General features: G+C 32.5%; 4 protein-coding genes across 12 annotated transcripts in view; 2 read left to right on the forward strand and 2 right to left on the reverse strand.

Moving 5' to 3' along the window:
• LOC123218096 overlaps window positions 1-2,702 on the forward strand; it is a 24,256-nt gene extending 21,554 nt beyond the window's left edge. For 5 of the 6 annotated variants that reach the window (XM_044639342.1, XM_044639334.1, XM_044639319.1 and 2 more), the window contains exons 18-22: window positions 1,190-1,254; window positions 1,349-1,405; window positions 1,487-1,580; window positions 2,102-2,242; window positions 2,324-2,702. In XM_044639342.1, coding sequence (XP_044495277.1) covers window positions 1,190-1,254; window positions 1,349-1,405; window positions 1,487-1,580; window positions 2,102-2,242; window positions 2,324-2,464 — 498 coding nt within the window. In that variant the 3' untranslated portion in view covers window positions 2,465-2,702. The remainder of the gene's footprint in view (window positions 1-1,189; window positions 1,255-1,348; window positions 1,406-1,486; window positions 1,581-2,101; window positions 2,243-2,323) is intronic. The other variant, XM_044639327.1, reaches the window with a different exon arrangement.
• A 1,133-nt stretch (window positions 2,703-3,835) lies between these two features.
• Window positions 3,836-6,346, forward strand: LOC123228841 (putative pectinesterase 14). 2 transcript variants are annotated; one of them, XM_044654312.1, is made up of 4 exons: window positions 3,836-4,356; window positions 4,449-4,620; window positions 5,474-5,931; window positions 6,028-6,346. In XM_044654312.1, the coding sequence occupies exons 1-4, from the start codon at window positions 3,914-3,916 to the stop codon at window positions 6,245-6,247; spliced, it is 1,293 nt and encodes a 430-aa protein (XP_044510247.1). In that variant the 5' UTR covers window positions 3,836-3,913; the 3' UTR covers window positions 6,248-6,346. The 2 variants fall into 2 exon arrangements, with proteins under 2 accessions (XP_044510247.1, XP_044510256.1); XM_044654321.1 differs by having other exon boundaries at window positions 3,839-4,356; window positions 5,474-5,938; window positions 6,028-6,150.
• Window positions 6,205-11,795, reverse strand: LOC123228821 (carotene epsilon-monooxygenase, chloroplastic). 3 transcript variants are annotated; one of them, XM_044654300.1, is made up of 10 exons: window positions 11,222-11,793; window positions 10,367-10,663; window positions 10,093-10,290; window positions 9,541-9,642; window positions 8,345-8,485; window positions 8,046-8,153; window positions 7,739-7,821; window positions 7,410-7,572; window positions 6,998-7,062; window positions 6,205-6,334 (listed from the first exon to the last, which is right to left on the reverse strand). In XM_044654300.1, exons 1-10 carry the CDS (start codon window positions 11,705-11,707, stop codon window positions 6,316-6,318), a joined length of 1,662 nt encoding a protein of 553 aa, XP_044510235.1. In that variant the 5' UTR covers window positions 11,708-11,793; the 3' UTR covers window positions 6,205-6,315. The 3 variants fall into 3 exon arrangements, with proteins under 3 accessions (XP_044510235.1, XP_044510228.1, XP_044510220.1); XM_044654293.1 differs by lacking the exon at window positions 6,205-6,334 and adding an exon at window positions 6,422-6,633 and having other exon boundaries at window positions 8,345-8,478; window positions 9,546-9,642; window positions 11,222-11,795; XM_044654285.1 differs by lacking the exon at window positions 6,205-6,334 and adding an exon at window positions 6,422-6,633.
• A 3,624-nt stretch (window positions 11,796-15,419) lies between these two features.
• On the reverse strand, window positions 15,420-17,355 carry LOC123216545 (probable 2-oxoglutarate-dependent dioxygenase SLC1). Its single transcript, XM_044636991.1, has 5 exons — window positions 17,262-17,355; window positions 16,823-17,152; window positions 16,476-16,723; window positions 16,042-16,390; window positions 15,420-15,957 (listed from the first exon to the last, which is right to left on the reverse strand). Exons 2-5 carry the CDS (start codon window positions 17,138-17,140, stop codon window positions 15,709-15,711), a joined length of 1,164 nt encoding a protein of 387 aa, XP_044492926.1. The 5' UTR covers window positions 17,141-17,152; window positions 17,262-17,355; the 3' UTR covers window positions 15,420-15,708.
• Between the last annotated feature and the right edge of the window lie 6,254 nt (window positions 17,356-23,609).

Below are 23,609 nucleotides of genomic sequence, written 5' to 3' on the forward strand. Positions count from 1 at the left end.
CAACTTCTTCATAGGATGAACTAGTTGTGGAAGGTGGATGATTAACAATATGGTGCAGTTTGCGTTGAGCAGTCACAAAAACCTGAAACAATTGAGCTCAATCAAGGTAATTAGGTTTCAATAAGTTTAACAATGGTTGCTTTAAGGGTACAGACAAGTGCATACAAAGAGGAGCCCATTTGAGGAGGCAACTGTGAATCAATCATGGATTTTAGGGAGAAGGTTGTGCGGCGGCACTTGTGTGGTTGGTGGGTATGCTTTGATACCAAGTTGAGAGAAGAAGCACCAAATTCTCATTATCATCAGAGCATTAGTATATGTAGGAATTGCTTTGTAATGTCCTATTACTATAATACCCTTATTATGATTCTACTACATTTAGTGTACAACATACACTTTAACAATTTTAACACTTAAAACTTAATGGTAAGAGGCTGTTTGTTATTTTAGAGTCCTCAAAGATCTTTGTTTTAAATCATTCTCAGGGGGATGATTGTCATTAATCTAAAGTGAAATTCTAGATTTGTGGGCTCTCTTTGTTTAAATGAAATTTGCCTTTAACTTATTTTGGGTGTCATCTTTAGTTGGTTTTCTAATTGCAACCAAGTTATGATAGTGATCGATATGAATTTTTTTGTTTGTTTTGTCTTTTCTTTTTATTAAAAAAAAAGATTTTTAAAGAGGTTATTTGGGCTTTGAATATTTCACTGTATTAGCAAAGTGCTCATCCATAAGATTTGATCACTTCCAACATTGTGTCCCACAAATAGGCTCAGTAAATTTTCACTTGGAAGGAAAGATGAGTTTGCAAACCTATCATGTCTTCTTAGAGCTATAATGCCGCAATCAATCACATTGCATTTGCTGAGATTTGAATTGCAGTTAGGCCACTAAGTAATGCTGAGATTGGTAATTACCAAAAAGAATGCTGGGATTAATAACCTTAGTGGTGACATACCTTAGTTTCAAATCCTTATTGATATGCATACAAGTTATATGCATAAATCAATAAAACTATGTGTACTTATAATAAGTATCAATTTGGGATCAGTCATAATGTATCATCATATGATTAAACGATTGGTACTCATTCAGTACACATAGTATCACTTGTGAAAATATTCTACATAGAAGAGGATATACTATATGCTTTATGCAATTGAAATATTCTTTCATTTATTTGCTTCAGGATTGCTTTGACCCTATTGTTGATTCAGAAAGCGGGCGTGATCTGATTCCATCTATGGTTTATGGGTAAGCATATGATGGTTATTGTTTTCTTGTAATCTTTTGCCAATCTATTTTTGTCTAGTTAGCTTGCTTATCTATCTCTTTCATGCCCTATCAGTAGGAATATGAGGGGCCAAGAATTCGGAGGGATGTATTGTGCAGTACTGACTGTCAAGTAAGAAGTGATCTTCTAATTGTACTAGGGGTTCACTCATCTGCAATAATATTGAGAGAGTCTCTTTTGCCAATTTTGCAGTTCGTCTGTTGTATCAGCTGGAATACTGCGAGTTTTTGGTCAAGAAGTTGCAGAACTCCCTTTAGTTGCAACAAGTAAAATAAACCATGGCAAGGTGAGACTCATAGTTTAAACTTGGTATGGTTGTTGACCTCTTTAATCAAACAGAATTTAGGTTTTGTAGTCTTGTACTCCAAGAAGCTGCTCTTTTTCAACTTTTACTTAATTTGAGGGAATATTCAGATGTCGGTCTTTTGCATGTTTCAAACCTCTTTTTATTTCTTTTAAATCTCTGATAATCGGTTTCCTGAGTGCTTTGTTATCTGCCTTTTGTTATAGTAACTGTCCTATGAACACTTCATTTTCTGCTCTCTCTGTCTTGGTGCTGAATATATGTATGTAAATTACAATTATGGAAATCATGATTTTTGCTAATAATGTATTGATTATGAATTGATATTATCAATACTATTATGGGAGGAGCACGTCAGTTGTGTATAATATATATATGTGTGTGTGCTGTAGTTCAATTTAATTTCAGATTCACATAATTAGGATTTAAAATACTATTTGAAGATAAAGCAATTTCGTCACCTGTTCCCATACTGGCGTAACATTAATCAATCACTGTAACAGGGCTTTTTTCAATTATTGTTCACTTGCATTGAGAAGCTACTGGCATTCTTGCATGTGAAGAGCATTGTACTCCCAGCTGCCGAAGAAGCAGAATCCATATGGACTCGTAAATTTGGTTTCCAGTATATGGATCCAGAACAGGTATGTATTCTTACCTCTACATATTACATTCCCTTTTCTGCACATTGACCTGACTGGCATCAGAATAATGTGGTGGTTTAGCTTAGTATATACCGAAAAAGTTGCTTCCAGATGGTGAGCTTCAAAGGAACGTCGATGCTACGGAAGGAAGTTTCAGCTTGTCGAATTGTTAATAGTAGTACTGAGCCCGCAGAATGCTTAAGTGGAGTTGAAGTGGAATGAAGCCCCAATTTTGGGGTGAAGGGGACTTGATTTCTATGTAGTTTTAAAAGGTGTATACAAACACTCGATATTTGGCGAACTCTGTAAATGTAAAGGTTCATTTCAATTTGCACATCCACCATTACCAATTTAGATGCAGTTGGCTTTATTTCGTATCGTGCTTGTAGTTTTAACAATTGACTAGCAAAATTTTAGTGACTAGTAATATTATGAATAATAAGTATAATATTTGCTTGAATTGCTTCTATTTTCTCTAGAGCCTTACGCTTGCCCATTATGTGGTATGGATATCTTAAGAAGCCATATAAAAAAAAACAATCAACCATGTAAGATTCTGAAATTATTTCATAAATTAAGAATTGGACGAGTAACACAGGCGGCTACGCACATGGCCACTTGCACGACTACCCTGCTGTTGCCACTGCCTGCTGCCTGCCAGCACCAATATGACCATTAGAGCTGGATTTGAAACGAGCTTATTTGAGTTTGAAACGAGTTTTGCTCAAACGAGTTTGAGCCAAGCTCCCTTTAAACTAATCCAAATACGAATGCGAGCCTAAATTTTAAGCAAAAAATGAACCCGAACTCGAACATGGGTTGAGTGAGCCGAGTTTGGCTTGCGAGCCGTTCACTTAAATGAAAAAAAATTTTAACTTGGAATAAACGACACCGTTTATTCTTTAAAATATGAGTCTGAAGCCAAGCTTTCGAGCTTTAAATGCAAGCCTGAGCCAAAACACATGAGCCCGAACACTAAAATTATAATATGAGCCGAACATGAATATGTGTTTAACGAGCTTGGGCTTATCAAAAACTAGTTGGGCCTTGTTTGGGTTTGGTTCGGCTTATATCCAGCCCTAACGACTACCGTGCTGAATTTGAACGTGAGATTCCTGAAATTCAATCAAAAGAAAGATTACAGATGAATTCAAGAACAGATGAATTCAAGCGGCAGACCGCCAATGAACTTGAACCAAAAATGGAAGGTGGTAGAGTGAAGAGGGTGGTGCCATGAATGTGAAGTAATCAAAGCCACCAGACAAAGTCAGCTTAGAATTAGTTTATCTCTTCTATACGCAATTACACTTTGTACGCTCTCCAACCGCCCTATAATTCCTATTGCTTTCATCTTCAACAAAATCTCTTCAGAAAGTCAATATCAATATTCTCCATGCTCAAAAGCTAGCACGGGCACTTAACTGCTTTGCTTTAATAATCAAATTTCATCATCAATCTTCCAATCTTAAAAACTGCCCATTTCTTCCCTTTAAGGGCTCATTCCTTCACTATTACTTAACAGTTAAAGCTGTAATCATCAGCTCGCCATTGAGGTGAGGGCCATACATTTCTTACCTCTCAAGCCAAAACATTCTTTCAAAATATAACCAACCTCACTCCCCTCACTATTTTTATCTCAAGATAACACAACCAAACTCAACACTATTAACCATGGGAATAAAAAAAATCTCCTTTTGGCTTCTTCCCTTTGCCAGTTTACTGTTTTCCATCATACTTGCTCTCTTTTACATTCCTCCTTCCTCTACAAATTCTATTTCACCCATTACTCCTCGAAACATCTTTCAACTTTCTATCTTCAAAAGGGTTTTAAAGCAAAGTGGCCTTGAGAATTTCTTACCTCTTCTCTCAAGGTTATTGTCTAGAAGACAGCATCATCACCATAGGAGGCACAGGTTAAAATGTGATAAGAAGACATGGAAGAATAGGCTCATTTCCCATTTCAAAATGATCATTTATCGTTATAGAGTTTCCCTCATTTTGACAGTTGACTCCAAGGGATGTGCCAGTTTTACAAGTGTACAAAAGGCAGTAGATGCTGTTCCTGATTTTAGTCCCTCTAGGACCCTCATTATAATTGATTCTGGTACTTACAGGTTGTTATCATCGCACACAACTGAGTTTAGAGATTACTTCAATAATTCTTGCTCTTTCTTGCTGATTTCTTTTGAATCTAAAAAAATGGCAGGGAGAAAGTGACAGTACATGCTAGCAAGACAAACTTAATATTTCAAGGCCGGGGCTACCTCAGCACTATCATAGCTTGGAATGATACTGCCAATTCTACTGGAGGAACTCCTTATAGTGCTTCGACATCCATCTTTGCTCTCAATTTCACAGCTTATAATATAAGCTTTCAGGTATTCTCCCTGGTGAAAAAAATCTAGAATACCATTACCACCCTCCAGTGAATTTATGCCATTTGAGAATTTTTCTTTCACGTCTTTAAACCAATTGTGATGGGTAGTTATTAAGTGGTACAATTATTTGACATTCGTGTATTGTCTTATTATACTTGTTGGTGATTATATTACAATCCGCATGTGACAATATTTTTATCATGGTTCACTTTGTGTGGTTCGAAAGCCTATATCTATAATTATATTATTGACTGATTAGAAAAGTTATTACAAGTTTATAATGTGAGTGCTTAAATGTGTTTTTGTAGAAAGTTAAAATTTCCTCTTAAACATATATTTAATCTTGAATTTATAAGAGAAAATATTAAGGATACATGTGCTAATGAATGCAAAAGACATAATATGGTGATTCTTGATACATACGTCATTATAAAAACATTGTAATTTTTGGTATGATAGATAAGTAATTGTCTATTGGTATAATGAAAGGTAGCTCTTATTGAAGAGATTATGAAAACTATAATAACTATTAAGTTTTATACTTCTTAGTCATTGAACAAAAAAGCCCCTTGTTGGTTTTAGTAATACACTTGCCAACACACTTAACTATAAATCGTGTAACTTGTCGATATTTAATGGTTAATAACCTCTTCAATGTCAAATATATGAATTTAATCTAAGAAAAATTTTGACCGAATAACAATACAGTTTCATTGTGATACCATAAACTTTCTTTTTACTAGGATATAATACACCTGACTATTGATCGTACAACTTATTGCTAAACGTTGCCTTTTCAGTTTTATTATTTTTTAGTGATATGTTTGCTGCAATTTGTGTTGTTTTCATAAAGAACACGGCACCGGTACCATTGCCAGGGGATGTTGGAGGACAAGCGGTGGCACTAAGAATAGGAGGAGATCAAGCTGCCTTTTACGGATGTGGATTCTACGGAGCTCAAGACACTCTTCATGATGATCGTGGAAAACACTACTTCAAAGATTGTTTCATCGAAGGCTCCATTGACTTCATTTTCGGAAATGGCAGATCCCTCTATCAGGATTGCAGCATAAATTCAATAGCAAAGGGAGGCACAGGAAGGGTGAGTGGCTGCATAACAGCACAAGGAAGAGAATCAGAGAGCGAGGAGACAGGATTTTCATTTGTGAATTGTAAAATTGATGGAAGTGGAAGAGTGTGGCTAGGGAGAGCTTGGGGGGTTTATTCAAGAGTTGTTTTTATAAAAACTTACATGGCACAAGTTGTTTCTCCTGACGGATGGAATGACTGGGGAGACCCCTCGAGAGACCAGTCTGTGGTTGATCCTATTTGCTGTTACCTTTAAGTTTCAGTCAATCTTTAATAATCTGTTTTTGTTAATTATATGTTGTGTATGGTTGATTCCAGGACAGTGTTCTTCGGAGAGTACCAGTGTTATGGGCCAGGAGCGAATTATTCGGATAGAGCTTCATATGGAAAACAGCTCCAGGAATTTGAGGCAGCTCCGTACACGGACATTTCATACATTGATGGGAATGAATGGATTCGTCAGCCAGACATTGCAATGGTTCCTCCGGATGAAGATGACGAAGAAGATTGGGACATAACTTTCATTCAGGATTGCTAATTCACTCTTGTTCTAGTAAGCTCAAGCCATGAATGTTGAATTTGATACAGTGATGACAGGGAACAATATTATGAGATTTTCCCAATTCTGACAACCAAGGAAATTATTTACACTGAGAAGTCAAATCATTTTTTACATGTAATAATAGTAACAATAAATACACACACACACACACACACTTATTATTAACCATTTGTATAACATTTGAACGACAAAGTGTAACAATATGACAGGGTAACATAAATTCTGATATAATTACAATAAGAAAAGCATTACACAAGCAAAATATTATATAAATTAACCATGACCAAAGGGAAAATCTAGCTCCGAACGTTAGAAATTATCATCTCAAAATCACCATGAAAATGTAATGTTTTTCTTTTGCTCTGCAAAGGACAAAATATGTGATCGTATTTTAATCCTAATACTTATTCCGTCTTACAGCAATAAGTTACTTAACATGTTACAGAACATGTGATTGAATAGTATGCATGTAAAAATTGTAACTATAGGGGGTACAAATAATATTCAAGCAAGTTGATTAGAAACAACATGAAGGTATGTTATCGTTGGCTCACTTCGTATCACTCATATCTATTACATAACTGCCTAAATGACAAATAATCTTATCTTTTTCTTTTCACCCAGAAAGAATCTGATCATAAATACTTTCTGTCCTTGTAAAATTGTACAGTGGCATTTTACAACAACAATTAAGGATCAAAATATACTTACAGATTCACAGCTTACCTTGAAGAAGAAGATGAAAGAATGACAGTTTTAGGTTGCCTTTGCATTACTCTCATATACAATCCCTGCAACAGCAACAATCTATTAGCACTGATCCATCTCCTGAAGTTAACAAATGAGTCAGGAATTTATTTAAAACTACATTCATTCTTTATTGCCAATGTGTTCAACGTTTTTAGCATTAAGATATACTTGAAACACATTTTACATGGAGCCGATACATAGTTTTTCACTTTTGATTTATATGGCACAGAAATCGCTAAGTAAAAAGTAAATGAGCACAACCCCTTTGTTCTCTTGATGTAACTGACAGAGCAGCTAAGTATAAAAGTGTCCGGGATGAATATTATTGATACTCTGGGTGATGAATGTGTATGTGCACTGCCTGAATCAAATAGGTACTACATCTTACATTAGTTGTGTGTATTGTTGCTCCAGTAGTCATGTTGATGTTCTGATCAGGAACTAGTTCAAAGTTCATTTTCTGCAAGAAAACTGTGAGAGCAACAATAGCCTCCAGCAGAGCAAACTGATCTCCCACACACTTTCGTGGCCCTCCACTGAAAGGAATGAATCTGTGGTAGAGGTTGACCCCAAGTTAGTCATATCCAGATGATAGTATGTAGGTGGTAGCAAAAGAATTATGTTAGTGATTTTAGGTCCAAAATAGACCCCTTAGTACCATTAATTGAGCACTAAAAAAGGGCAACAAAACTATTGAATATCAAAAGGAACAAGTACCTAAAATCTGTATTTGTTTCATTAGGAATGGGACCTTCCAAGTCAAATCTTTCTGGCCAAAACTCTTCTGCTCTCTCCCAGACCTTGTTAAATCACAATAAAAGAAGAATTGTGGCAAGATATTTCACAATATAACAGTTGACACTTGACAAAGGCATTGACTATACAAATTTTCCTCAGCTCTTTTAAGCTTAATGCCTTCTGTATGGAGCAAATTACCAGCATGAATCCTTTCGCTCATTTCACTTTAACCATCAGCTTAAAATAAAAAGTCATATTTAAAACAAAAACACAGAAGCTCTGGTACCTGTGAGGAATGGTGGATATTATACACCGAAATCATTATATCTTGGCCAGCATTAACCTTGTAGTTTCCAGGGAGCACATCAGCAACTTGAGCTCTTCTTATCAAGACCTATAGAAGTTTTGAACAGAGAAACTTAAGAATTCAGGCAACAAAGAAGAAAAAATTACTTTTAACAAGACAAAAAATCCATATCTCATTCCTAATTATTTTTCCCTATGTTGTCTCTACTATTTACAGTTTTGGCAGCACTTCCAGTACAATTCTACTACACAAGCAGAAGGAAAAGGATTGCAACCTACAGGAGGATGTGGGTAGAGACGCATTGACTCATTTATGCAACGTGTAACGAACTTTAGATCCTTTATGTCTTCAAAAGAAGGAGGTCTTCCCTGTAAAACCCTGTCAACCTCTTCCTGTGCTTTCATCAATGAGTCTGAATCCTGAAGAATACAGTTTAGAAACCAAAACATGCTGATTATGAAAAACATTCTGCATCACAGAAAAATGTGTGAAGCTTAATTAAAAAACTGGAAATACACAAGCTTTTTAAGTGCTTAAGCAGTGCTAATTTGCCAAGTATATAAAATGAACATATATGCCAAATAAACCATGCTGCCACACATCCATTTAAAAGGCAGCAAATAATTTGCTTATGAATCACATATAATTTAGATAAGGCCTAGACACGAGCTTAGCGGCTATAAACTAGTACCTGGTTTTACCATTTGATTGAAATAGCATGGACTGCTTTAGTATTGGTAAGGCTACTTGTATATTAACAATTAACAAAGGAGTATAACCTGGTCTCACTTTAAATTCATTGCAAACATACCAGAATAAATTCTAAATGTGGATTCTGACAAGACACAATAAATGGCATGGATACTTCCACTAGCCAACTTGTGATATCTTTGAAGTAGCAATTCTAGATGAATTTCATTACTTGACATGACCAAAAAATATCATTATGATTAAAAAAACTAGACAAATGTATAGATCCAACATGAGCCAGTTTAAAGAAATCATTTTGGCCAGGATCTATTCGTGTTGGATTATATTGTGGTTCAAAAGAAAAAAATTCCATAAACTCTATTGCAGCACATTTTGAAGCAGTTACCACACCAAACCAGAGTCCACATTTATTAATTCAGTAGCTATACCACGCTCTCATACATAATTTACTTGGACAAGCAGAAATTGAGACCCATTCGAACTATAGGCTGAATATAAACTTATTAGATCACCTTTTCAAGTCATCAAGCAGGCAGTTCAGGAAAAAAGATAACTGGTTATGGTTTGCAAGTGGATATGGTGATATGGTTATTGTGGGAAAATATCAAAGGAACTTAGGAGAGCAAAATATACTCATTAACTATATAAAACATCTGCATGTGGAACATCTTTGGTTCCAACAATAAATCCAACTCAGCCACAAGCTAATTGAAGCATAGAAAAATTTCCTATGCAAATAGATACAAGCAAAGAGTAAGAATACCTTACTTAGGAGATATAGTGTCCAAGTCAAAACCGAACCAGTGGTCTCATGGCCAGCAACTAACATGGACAAAAGGTCATCTCTTAATTGTACACTTGAAACCTGATACAGAGAAACATCACACTAAGACTAGGTTGTAGGGGAAGATAGTAAAAAACTACAATATATAAAAGGAAAATGGTAAAATTAGATAATCTGAACCCATTTATAAGCAATCCTATGTTGAAAAAAAAAGAACACCATCATTATAACCTGACACATAGGATTATTATGTGGCTGCATGGAAACGCATATGTATATATGAAATCTCTGAACAGAACAATTCACTAATATAACCGAGTCAAGCCTCACCACAAGACAAACATTTATATTGAGTGTATTAAGAAACACACTTATATTTAAATAGTCAAGAATACAGCCTTTAAATTATTAATCTCAGAATGCATTGATCTTTGATTCCATTTTAACATTTTTACAAGTGCAATCAAGATAGGAGGACATGGATCAAAGAAAAATGTAACATAGATAGGTAATGAATGAGCACATGCAGACCTCTTCTCTGCTAGCAAGCAAGAAGCGGAGGATACTTGGATCACTATCATTGACATATTCCTCATCATCAATCCTTTCTCCCTCATTTTCCACAATCTCTTTGCACTTTTCAATCAGCTCTTCAACAGTTTGTCTAATCAATTTAACTGCATTTTCAGCCTTTATTTGTCTTGGAATAATCTTGCACAAGGCTCTAATCTGCAACAAGAAACTTTGTCAGTTTCACTAACCAATACATAAAAAAGTTTAATAAATGACACAAAAAATAACCTGCCTTCCAATATGGTAGAATATCAGTGGAACGAAGCTCTGCCTCTTTCAAAGCAGTATAAACTGCATCAATAACTGGGCTGTCAGTAGTAAGTGAGTCAAAATTATAATTGAATACAGAAAGACCAATCACATCAAGGGTTAATTGAGAAAAAATTTCTTCCATGTTTACAGCAGTCCCATCTAGTGCATCAGTTTGCAGCTTTTCCACCAATCTTTCAGCACATTTACAAAATACTCTGTCAACTATCATGGATAAGTACTTCTTGTGAAGAGATGGAACCACAGCCCTGCGCCTTGCCTATCATATAATCAGATTGTACTCAAATGATAAATACTAACTCCAACTGAAGAATAGCCAGGTTAAATATATCTTGCCACCATGTAGAAAATACTATGAATGAACGGTATGTTCCATCATTGAATCCTAAACTTATAACACAAAATTGGCAGTGCAGATTTAACTGATGCAAAAGAATCAGGTTTAAAAAGGATATAATCTGAAACCATACATTCTATCCCACTTATTAAGTAAGGCTAGCGAACACAATATTTTATAAATGAAGTTATGTTACAACTCCTATTGGGCTACAACCTTTTTTATTTTAAATCATATAAATTCAAGGTCACAATTCTAACATGCTAGACAACCCGCATTTCAGTAATAGTACCAGGATTTCAAACCCCCAACATTGCAAGTTTGCAACTTTAATACATTGTAAAGTTTAAACAAATATCTAACAGGATGAAATTTATAAAACTAAATCAATATCCTATGAATTATAAGATATTCCTTCCCATGAAAATTATTTATGCGTAAATATCAATCAGAACAAAAATTCGAAGAAGAAACATTTACCATCCAAAGCGAACCTTCAGCAATCGCAAAACCCGACCCGAACAAAAACTGTGAGACCTCAGAGACTAGACCTTTGGCATACTTGGTGCCATAGTTCCTCAACACATGCTTAGCAATAGCCGGATCGCTAACTACAACAAAATTTCGGGGTCCAGCAGCCAGCCTGTAAATGGGTCCATACTCATTCATCCATTTAAACAACGGGATAAACAGGGCTCCACCCAGAAGATCACCAACGTCAGCGAGCTGGGCACTAGCTAGAGGTATGTTTGAATCGTCATTCTTGGTCAAAGACAAAGACTTGATCAGTGAAGTGAGCCAGTCCGGGCTGACCCATGAGCTGGGCTTGGTTGTACTTGTGGTGGGTTTCTGTTGGCTTCTGTTAACGGAGGATTTGATGGTGAAAGTGGCTCTTTTAGTGGGTTTTTGAAGCGACTGTGGTGGTGTCGAGAAATAGAATGATGAGAGCGTGCGCAAAGATTGCATGGTTCACTGTGCTTCTCTTCTCTTCTAATATCTTAGCAGCAATGGCGCCATAACTGGAATAGAGTTGAGTGGCTCTCTGTAGATTGGGTTTAGATTTTACATAAAACGCACCGTTTTGCTTCAACTGAAAATTGTGGGGAAAAAGGATCATTGACCAACTTTTTGGGACAATTAACTATGTTCAAAACCTAAAAAAAGATTAAGTCATATGACGATATCCCATTTGAACATGGATGAAACACGAACAAATGATAATTTGTCCCGAAACTCTATAATTTCTTTTCAAAATATTTTTTTTGAACTTTTTCCATCATCATTCCTATTGTTGCCAACTTACGACTTTATCATCTCTAACTCTTATTGTTTCATGGCCACTATTATCATCATTAACTTCTTTTTCATAGGATCATTGATGTCACCTACACATCCTCACCATAACCCATTGGTTCTTTTGTATGTCCTGCTATTAACCTTACTTAACTACAAAATCACACAAAATTGAACGTATGAGTGTTACAACATTTAATAATTATGTGACCTATTGGGACACCACAACAAAAGATAACTTACTAGGTGTTCCAATAATCTATTGTGTTCTTAATATATTTGAGGTTTATTCATAGATATTTTTTAACATCTTAGATATCCATTCGAACTATACTATGACATTTCATATACCCTTCCTCTATAAGTACTATCAGCTCGGATGACTAGTCCAAAGCTGACAGTATCAATTAAACATTTATCTCCTATTTTCAGACACCCCTTGTATCTCTTGTTATCAAGAGACAGACAAAACCTTGAAGTCTAACTTAGAGTGTTTCAAAATTGAATTTTTAAATGTGGTTTATGCACTAAAAGAATCGATTTGAGCATTGGTTATAGGTGAAATTTGCCCACATACCAAATTTTGAAAAGAACTATAATTCAAAGAATGTGTGTCCTTGGTCTATTTTCATAAAATGTTCAAAAAAAGGTCAATAGATAGAAAACTCTATAGTTACACTAAGAAATGTTGGTTCAAAATCTTCTACTAACACCTTCACAAAGAATAAAAAAAGTCAAAAGGAAAAGAAGAGAAAACTGGGGGTGGACAGAAAGACCTTAAAAAGTGATAGATAAAAGAACCAATAAAAAATCATGTTTTACTTGGCTACTATAACAATTACACCACTTTAGTTGCTCCTACTAATCACATATATATGGTATCCAAAGATGCAGACATATTCCTACAACCTATAACGATGAAAGGAGATCACACTAAGCGATATCCTAGAAAGTTTTGTCAGTGCCACAACATTGGACAAACCAGTGCCAAGCTTTAAAAGACGCGGTTGAAGGCCTCATCAAGAAAGGATACTCGAGAGAGTTCATGAACAAACATTTCATACCATTTCCTACTTCCACAAGATTAGCTCAACAATATTTTTACAATTTGTTTAATAACATTTCATTTCTATCTCTTACTTTGATGGGAGAGTAATTATTTTCCATTTGAACGAGATATTATAATCAATCAATTTTCTTAAATATCGAGATTTAATATACTAAAAGTTAATTGTATCTATTTTCAATGACGTAAGTACTAAATCATCTCTTTCTCATACTATTACTCTATCAAATTTTCTTCTAAAAAGCTATTAACCTAATAGTAGTCAAATGCTTCTGACCAATAAGTAAAACTATTTTAAAAATCTCATTTTATTTATTATTATTTAGGTATAATTTTACGTGTTTATGGTTAGTAGACTTTTTCCATCAGCACAACAAAAACAAGAAAAATGAAATTTCTTTGAAGGCTTACGAGAGATTTAATGTAAATGAATACAATGAAAATGTGTGAATGATTAATAATGCACGTTGGGAAATTAGCAAACAGGTTGATTGAAGATTCACATGGTCATGCTATTTCCGCTTGAAAGGCTGACCAAATGCAGTAGCGACCTAGTCAAATTCTAATTTATGACCAAGTAGTGAGTCAACAAAGACTGCCAAGGTGGTTAGGTCAAGTCAATAATGACACATGGCATCAATGTCATAGCATCTCTCCAAAGCCATCTTCCTCGCTTCAAATTGAACCTTAATATGATTGCATTTGGCAGCCTTGAAATTTGGGTTGGGCATTTAGTATACCTCATTTCAATTAATCTATTATTTTTAGTCATAAAAATATATTTTCTAATTAAATATATTTTATTATTTATTTAAAACTATCAACCTCATATATATATATATATATATATATATATATATATACACACACACACACACACACACACACATATATTAAAAAGTATATACTCATAATTTTATTATCCATCAAATAATGCATGAATGCAATATTATTTAGGTATCTATGTCAAATACAATTCTCATGTAAACCAACATTATTATATTATTTATTGGTCAAAGGACTTATTCCCACCTAAAGTATGTCATTTTCCTAAGTTTTCCCTCTACCCCCAATATCTTTGAAATTCTCAAACACCTAACTATGGGTAGTTAAAGTTAATGATTTTAGAGATAAAATCGTCATTTCATATGTAATATTAAAAATAAATAAAAATTTAATCTCTTTTCTCTCCCTAAAACTTAAAAAGTAAAAATTTTCCTCTAAGCCAAGTTTGAAAAAATGACATTTTCTCTCAAGGATTTAATTTCCAAATCTTCATCACAATCGTCGACCACTAATATTCCTTGATGCCTTCTCTCGATTTGACGGCTAAGCTTATCTCATTTGGAAGCTTGGATGACATTGATTGACGTCTAAAAACACTTCCAACTTTGTCGAAAAGACGAAGATGAGATTGTCTTCATCGAGGAAGATAATATTTCATCTTTTCCGACAAAACATCGCCTTCTTATTGGGTTTAAAACTGCCGATCAGAGGGAGAGATGGTGAGGGAGCGACTATTGGAAGAAGAGAAAGGAGATGCTGCCGAATAATTAAAAAAACCTTAGGGGGGAAATTGCTACTTTTCAAATTTTGGCCTAAGGGAGGAGATTGCTATTTTTTAGTATTTAGAGGGTAAAAAGAGATAAAATTTTAAAGGTTTAGGATTTCATTAACTTTAACCACCCATAGGTGGGTGTTTGGGATTTTCAAAAATAAGGAGGGAAACTTGGGAATACAATTTACTTTGGGTGGGAATTAGTCCTTTAGCCTTATTTATTTTATTAATTAATTATTTATTTATTACTCTACACAAAAATAATATATAATTATCAACAAAACTATATATATCTATTTTGAGTATGTAAATAGATATACATTTTATGCATGTCATTAAGTGGTTGAGTAATTTTGAATTAAAGATAAAATAACACTTAATCATATGATGACACATTTTATATATACTTATTTATATACTCAAAAGTGAATATATATATATATATATAGTATTACTCATAATTTATAATAACATCTTAGAATATGTAACATTATCAATAATTATTATAAAATTAATTTCATAAACTTATTTGAATTGAAAATAAGAAAATTTTAAAATTTTCCATTATGGAAAATAATTTCTTTCATACAGTTACAATTATATAGTTTATTGTTTATATGATGACACATTATATATATATATATATATATATATATATATATATATATATATATACACTCATTTATGTATTTAAAAATTGGTATATATAATATTACTTATAATTTATAATAAAATCTTAGAATATGTAACATTATCAATAATTATTCTAAAATTAATTTCATAAACTTGTTTGAATTGGAAATAAGAAAATTTTAAAATTTTCCATTATGGACAATAATTTCTTTCACACAAATACAATTCTGTAGTTCACTATTCCATAAGATATGGCTTGATAAGAGGAGTTAGGTTCTTACTCAAACTCAACCCATTAAAAAGGAAAAAAAAAAAATCTCAACCCATTAAAAAGGAAAAAAAAAAATCTCAAATCAATTATTGCTACATAAATAATTGGTGCTACAAAGTCAACCATATGGATTCACTTTATCCTTATCAATTATTCAATTTCCTGCTCTCCAGAAAATTCTTCTTCTTAGGCTCACAGGATGAAATGTACTCAAGAAAAGTAGCAAAATCTGTGTCTTTGTAGCGCCTCGGATTTGCCTTATCGATGAGCTTGGGCGACGGCTTAACCGTTGAATTTATAGGAAGAGAATGCAAAGAAGCCACAGATACTCGAGACTTTGCAGAATTCACAAGAACTCTATGTAACACACTCTTGTATCTCCCATTGCTGAATATCTGGTTAAAGAAAACAAGGTTAATTGAAATTGAAACAGTATAAGCATAAAGGAAAAAAATTTAATTTGTTTTCATTAAACCCACCTCAAGGTGATCACCAACGTTAACAACAAATGAATTGGGAATAGGTTCAACAGTGACCCATTTTTCTTTATGTTGAATTTGCAAGCCTTCAACCTCATCTTGAAGAAGAAGTGTGAGGAAGCCATAGTCGGAATGTGGTGGCATTCCGAGGGTAAGATCGGGTTCTGGGCATGGTGGATAGTAATTTACCACCATTAGCTGGCTGCCATTGACGAATTCATTTAAAATTTCATCATCTTCTTCTGTCTTATTCATAGTGGCCCCCCACACCCCCAGGCTCTCGAGGATGGCCTCCACTAGCATTAAGAACAAAAATTTGGTCTCTCTCGCATAGGCATCCGCCAATCTCCTGTTTCATAATAGAATAAATTAATTATTTAAAACACAGGGTAGAGTGCCATATGTAAATGGAGAGAGGAGTTAGTTTTAATTACCTCCAGTCAGCGGGAGAAGAAGGCCAATGAGGAAGAACATCTTCCATGGGATGACACATTAGCTTCAAGAAATCTCTCCAGCAGAATACGCTATCCTTATTCTGGTTAAAGCTAGTTCCATAGCGAACTGGGGCTTTCATATCGGATGACATATACTTAGCTCTTTCCTCAAATGGGAGAGCGAAGAATCTTGAACTTACATCAATCATGTTACTGATAATCTCCGGAGGAACACCGTGATTCACAAGCTGGATTATTAATCCAAATGCACACAGAAAACTAGTTAGTTCCCATTTCCAGATTGTTAATTAATCTGAATTTACGCACTCAGAAAGTACTTAAGCTACCTGGAAAAACCCGTATTCTTCACAAGCAACAGCGATGGAGTTGAGGACTTGGGCACGATTTGGTCCAAACAATTCGGACAAATCAATGATGGGGAGTTGAAGATTACGCTTGGCCTCGTTTAGATTATTTGCTTTTATATAAGCTTCATTGGGGCGATCAGAATCGGGAAATATGTATCTTCTAGGTACTCTGCTTATGCCAGTTTCGTGGAGATGCTTCACTCCCTGCTGATACTGGATTTCTGAAACATGGTCATCATCATCATCATTTGTCTTCCTCATCTCATCACTTCTATTAAATGCCACTGCGGGAGACATAAATAAAACTACCTGAAATAGTGCAACACATGGCACAAAATAGTCAGATATATATAAAGATCAATTTTACTGGAGAATTAAAAAGAGAGAAAGACTTGGGCCAAGGAAAGTGAAAACCAACCTTCGTTACTTGGAGTTAAGAGTTGAGATAGTTTGTATTACAGAGAATATACAAGAAGAGAGTGAATTGTTTGTGTATTTATAGGAAAGAATCAAAGTGATAGCGAAAACAGTAGCTAGTTTCCAGGAAACCAGCTCCGGTTTGTGAATCCCAAAGAAAACTTCCAAATTATAATTAACGAAACAGCTGACAAGTTTTTCAGCCATACCACGATTAATTGGTAGGGCCATGAATGCCCTCCCCTTACGACCACTTGAAAATAAATCTTCAACAGTAAGTTGAAATACTTTGTCGAGCTAGACAGCAAGCGATATAGCCAGCCACCTTCTTCTCCCTTTCTCAAAAATTTTGAGGGAAAAAACAGCCACCTCTAGGTTTCGGTCCTACATTTTAAAAGAATATCCCCCTTAATTTAACAAATATCCACTATGTCTAATTTTTGTGTCATGATGATCGAATCATTTATTAAAAATGTAATTTTATATTTTGTGTATTGAATCATATTGTATTATTTTTACTTGTATTATATTTTATTATATGATATATATCATATATAGTAGAATATTGATACTCTTGTTTGTCATTCATCACATCCTCCCATATTCCTAAGCTATCTTGGTCATCAAATTTTAATTATTTTTTTCATATTCATAATTTCTCATAAATGTGACCATCGAGGTGGGAATTCATACTTGGCCATTTATTGAGTACGTACAAGCAAAATACAATTTTACTGTTGACGCCAATCTTGACTGTTACAAACATATGACTATACATTTATTATATGTGTGAATGCATAATCTAATGAGGCTGCTTCTTTTAGCGGTTAAATGAGGTTCGATTTCTTTTTGTTTTAGTTATATGCATTGTCGGCAAAATATTACTTAATCTAGAGGTCTATGCTATATGACATTATTTTATAAAGCAGACTTAAAAGAGATTATTTCAAACTAATTGATCGAAATTCTTACGCCAGAATCCATGCCCATCACCCTACGAATTTGTCACGGCATTCTTTCTCTTTTTACCATCTTAAGCAACTTTCATGGTATTTTGGTAACATTTCAGCTATTTTACTAAATTTTTTTGATGATTTAAAAGTTTCTTCAAAGGAATACGCACATCAAGTTTGACATTCAAACTAAATTTTGGGTCATTATTAAGTTCAACTGATACTGCCTGTATAGATTTATCTGATTAAAAGAACAAATTAATTTAAATAATGACATAAAGAACCTTGAATTTCAATAAAGAACTTACGTGCCATTGAGGAACTTTGGTAAAAAGCACATATTCAAATGGTTCTTCGTCATAAATTTTGAACACATAAAGCTAAATACAGGGGTGGCTGTCTCTTGTACATGTATATATGAGCTTTATCGGCTAAATTTTTTGACGTGCCAGTTTGCGAAAAAGCCGAAGACAAGACGACGATTTAGAAAGTTACAAACGAAAGAATCTAATAAGCCTGCAATTTGCAATATTTTTTAGGCAGCGTTTCTCTTCTTTATGATTATAATTTGACCTGTAATATAATATAAATCTTGTTTGTTACTGGTTAAGTGATTTAAGCATGATGATTTAATTGGTTATGCGTATATATCTTTATTTTTCTAGAATTTCAGATAACTTTGAATCTTGTGAGTGCGTAGGATGAACCGACCAACCAATGAGCCTTCATGTACAAGTATGTTTTGCTAGAAAAATAATCTCTCTAAAAGAAACCCTAAATTCACTAAAACAGCAACTGCTAATATCTAAATGCATGCATGCTTCGATCTTCTTTTACAAATGTATTCTCCATGAAATTGTGTTAGGGTGATAATACATTTCTAATTTATGAATTTTGAAGATTTCAACCTTTTATTTTATTAATAAAAACAATAAAATTATGTATACCCACTTTGAATATATAAATGGGTAAACACTTGTCGTGTCTCATTATGTGATTGTGTGATTTGAATTAAAGATAAAGTAACACTTAATCATATGATGACACATATAAGTATATACTTATTTGTGTACTCAAAATAGATACGTATAATATTGCTCAATGAAAAAGATATTATAGTGTATATTCACTTGTATACTTAAAATAAATACGTATAATATTGCTTAATGAGAAAAATATTATTAATTGGATAATGATTTATATTGTTGACCAAATTTTCTTATTATCCGGTAGTCTATAAGGGTTTGGTATGAATTTTCGGTATATTTCAAATCCTTCACAATCAATAAAAAGATTAAGAAAAAGATTTAAAAAAAAAAAACAAAAAGGTAAATTCTGAAATAGCCCACGATCTGTTTTCTTGGAGTGACATTTAAACATCAGTATCCAAACAAATAAAATCTCTTGCAACAAAACTATTTAAAGAAATTGGCCACTTTGGCAATTGATAATGTTAATAAACAATCTCATGAATTGCATACATACACAAATTGAAGACATGCAGCTTTAGAGATGGTCTTGGTCAATTTCAGGCCTACTTTAAACATACGTAACAAAAGAACAATATTATATATACATATTTTTTATTATATAATTGAGTATATAAATAATATGTTTATATATCTGTTTGTATATTCAAATATATATACACATGATTTTGTTGGGCTAGAAATGGTTTTAGTCATACACAAGTCTACTGCCAAGCATATTCTAAGTTCTAAAATACTTCTACCTCTAGAAGAGTGCTAGTATTGGCATTTTCAGCTACTCCATTTGATAAACCTAAATTTTAAGCTGACGTGCATCTTATCAACACCATTGGCTCATTATCTTGTCTTTCCAGGAAACCGCGAAGAATAAAATAACCACAAAAAGAAAAGGATGATGAGACTATTTTTTTCATTTTAGATCGAAGTCATCTCCCAGATGGCTTTATTCCTGTATTACAGCTGTTGACCTCTTTAAGTTAATCCTTGTACATGATTATTTCATAAACGTGCGTTTCCTTGTATTTATATATTTAAATTGTACAATAAGCTATCTATATCCCATGATTTATTTATTTTTATAAGGCTGTTTATAATGCTGGATCTGTAATCTATGTATTCAAGATTACTGGAGATCCCAATATGGAAAAGTCTAAGTTTTGGTTTTCGATTAGAATATAGCCTATAATTGGTTGTTAAATATGGACGCTAGAGTGTGTGTTTGGAAGTGTACTTCTTGACATAATTTTTAAATTTAATATAAAAAATCAAAAGCTTTTTTTATAATTAGCCTATTGGGTGCTCATTTTTTGTGTTATACATTTCATATATCTTATAAACGTAACACTATATATATATCTATTTTAAATATATATTTATATGTGTTATCATATAATTGAGTATTATTTTATTTTTAATTAAAAATAATCTAATTATATGATAATACATATAAAATACGTATTCATTTATGTACTCAAAATATATACATATAGTTTTATTGTATCTTACAAAGGTTTCTTTAAAAAAAATAAAATAAAATAAAATTCATCACCTATCACCCTAGCCAGAAAATACATCACCAAACAATTATTGTTTCGAAGGTATTTTTATATTTTCATTGAATCAAATACTAAAATAAATTGTAAATAAAGTAACTTAAAATAAAATAATGAGTGGATAAATTTATAATTATTATAAGTATTATTTTTATAATTTTAGTAATTAATTATCTATATTCTTGTTAAAATTAAATAAATTTATGATTTTAATAAAAAATAGGTATTAAAAATTTATTTTCCATCATTAGTATTTTTTAATCATAACTATATATAAAGACCAGAGAGAGTCAAATTATTCTAACACAAAGTTTTGCCAAAAGAAAAAATTATTTAATTCCATCAAAGAAAAACTTGATATAATCAATGAATTTGAGTGATCAAATGCTTCCTACCAAAATATTACCAATTACATGAAAGTGAAGTTATTTTTATTATATGTGCAAGTTGCTAGACGATCTAAAGGGTCTTTTTTTCCTATCTAATTCCTTGAACATGAGGAATCAATATATATAGATATATATATATTCCGTCCTTCCGGTGAAGCACGAGTGAGCTATAACTCTCAAAACAAAGTGAGTCAACCCTAGCAAAAGCGATCCCTCTGAGTATTAAAAGCTTTGACTCGAAATGTGATGTGGCTCTCTGTGTGGTTACAGTGTTGCCAAGCTGTTCCTAAAACTTGGTTTGTTTTTTCTTCTCCGTGCATTGGATCCACGTCAACATTTCATTATTCTATTTCCTCTCCATGTAAGCCTCTTTATTTTATGTCTTTTCTTAGTTCATATCTTACCCACTAACTCTCCTATTTCATCACATATTTTTTTCTAGGGATCGTTGGGAAGCCACTCCAATAGTTTCAAAGGGATTTGTATTAATTTTTCAAACATTTTTTATCTTCTGATTTTTGTTGAATTTATATACATGTTTTACCTCTTCGTGAGTTTTCAAGTAAGATTTAATTTCAACGTGGAGGTAGACTTTGTGTGAAATTCTATATAATAAAAGGACCCGATGTTGATTGTTAGGTTGACCAATATATAAAAGAATTTTATTTATTTATAGATAAAACTATGCCTATATGTCGACTTTAGCATGAGACTGGCCTTGTGTGCTGATGAATCATAGCCTAATATAATATAATTACAAATAATTTTAATTTGTACATATTCCCCACAAACCCATTAAAGACTCAAAAATGACCAACTTGATATATTCTACTCAAAATTCTGGTAACTACTTCCAAAATTATATATATATTTACAAGGCTATATTTTTAGAGTAGTATTATATTTATAAATAACTTGTATAAATTTATTCATATGATTTGATATAATAATATTTTATTAAAAAATTTTGAAATAAATGAAAAAATAATCATATTATCTAATCTCATTGATTAAACACAATACTAATTTATAAGTAAATATTATCAAAAAGGTATTTTAATAAAATAATATCTTAATTTTTTTATCTGAACCAAACATATCTTGAGAAAATAATATAGGTAATTAAACATGAGGCGGCTTCTTCAAGCTTGAAAGATTGTTTCTGCCTATTAAGCTAATATCTAGATTGCATCCAAAGATTCCGAACGAACAAAGCCCTCTACTCATGGATCAAATTAAAGTAAGTTGATGAATGAGTGATGATACATGTAGTATATGAAATAAACAATATTATGTATACACACTTTGAATATATAAATAAATACATATTTATTTGTATTATCATATGATTTTGTGTTATTTTATTTTTAATTTAAAATCTTCTAATAATATAATAACAAACATAAATGTGTATTCATTTATATAATTAAAATGAATACACATAGTTTTATTAATATGAAATTTATAATGACAAATCGGTCTACATTTCTCATGGAATAATAGTCATCAATTCATTGGTAAGGTGAGGAATATATGCTTTCCTAGAATCAAAAGCATGTTATATTAATGGGTATCTTGGTGAGGAATACAAACCCTTCTATACAAACTAATATAATATCACTATTTTATTTCACTTTCATTCGTTTATATTTATTGAGTATTTATTAATTTTATTTTTATATAAAATTTATCGATTCATTTTATGTCGTGTCAATTTATATATTTAATATTATGTAATGTAAATTGACGTAGACAAATTTAAGTATTTATCCATAATAGTTGGCAAGGTTTCAATTTTAAAAGTTATGAACATCCAACTAAAAAGGAGAGAAATATTTGTATACCTCAAAACTACAAAATTTTTAACACTATTGCATTATCCCATAGAGCTAAAAATTTAAGGTTTTGTTGTTGGACTTTTATCATTGGAGAGTTGAGCCATAACACTTCAAGATATTCAACATCAAATTCATTTTAGTTGGCCATCAATGGTTATTACAAAATAATAATAATTAAAAAAAGACAGATCTTCTCTCTCATTTATCGTCCATGCTTGCTTGGCAATGAATCGGCTGTTAGATTAAATTATAATTTGAATACATTCATTGAGCCCACAAGAATGATTCTGCTTCTATCTAGATATTTGTCAAAGAATAATATTGTGTATACTCATTTTAAATACACAGATAAGTACACATTTATATGTGTCATCATAAAATTAGATTTTATTTTATCTTTAATTTAAAATTATACAATCACAATATGATAGATATTAAATATATATTTATTTATACATTCGAAAAAAGATATGCGTAATTTTATTGTTTGTCAAATGAATGAACGAGAGTTCTTGTTTTCTTTCCCTCACATTCTTGTGGGACAATGAGACAACATTGGCCACTGAACTCCATACCAGTTTGAATTCTAACAATATTCCAGTTGTGTAAGAATTATAAATGAAACCA

The sequence above is a fragment of the Mangifera indica genome, chromosome 1, assembly GCF_011075055.1.
Source record: "Mangifera indica cultivar Alphonso chromosome 1, CATAS_Mindica_2.1, whole genome shotgun sequence".
Classification (NCBI taxonomy): domain Eukaryota; kingdom Viridiplantae; phylum Streptophyta; class Magnoliopsida; order Sapindales; family Anacardiaceae; genus Mangifera; species Mangifera indica.

What these genes read in the sequence shown, in the direction of transcription:
- LOC123216545 (XM_044636991.1), bottom strand. Translation starts at nt 17,140, where the DNA reads ATGTCTCCCGCAGTGGCATTTAATAGAAGTGATGAGATGAGGAAGACA. An exon ending in AAGAATACGGGTTTTTCCAG is followed by an intron (nt 16,724 to 16,822) that starts GTAGCTTAAGTA and finishes TTAATAATCCAG; the next exon opens with CTTGTGAATCACGGTGTTCC. An exon ending in TCTTCTCCCGCTGACTGGAG is followed by an intron (nt 16,391 to 16,475) that starts GTAATTAAAACT and finishes ATTATGAAACAG; the next exon opens with GAGATTGGCGGATGCCTATG.
- LOC123228821 (XM_044654285.1), bottom strand. Translation starts at nt 11,707, where the DNA reads ATGCAATCTTTGCGCACGCTCTCATCATTCTATTTCTCGACACCACCA. An exon ending in TGCTTGCTAGCAGAGAAGAG is followed by an intron (nt 9,643 to 10,092) that starts GTCTGCATGTGC and finishes TCTCTGTATCAG; the next exon opens with GTTTCAAGTGTACAATTAAG. An exon ending in ATATCCACCATTCCTCACAG is followed by an intron (nt 7,822 to 8,045) that starts GTACCAGAGCTT and finishes TGATTTAACAAG; the next exon opens with GTCTGGGAGAGAGCAGAAGA.
- LOC123228841 (XM_044654312.1), top strand. Translation starts at nt 3,914, where the DNA reads ATGGGAATAAAAAAAATCTCCTTTTGGCTTCTTCCCTTTGCCAGTTTA. An exon ending in ATTGATTCTGGTACTTACAG is followed by an intron (nt 4,357 to 4,448) that starts GTTGTTATCATC and finishes AAAAAATGGCAG; the next exon opens with GGAGAAAGTGACAGTACATG. An exon ending in CTTATAATATAAGCTTTCAG is followed by an intron (nt 4,621 to 5,473) that starts GTATTCTCCCTG and finishes GTTTTCATAAAG; the next exon opens with AACACGGCACCGGTACCATT.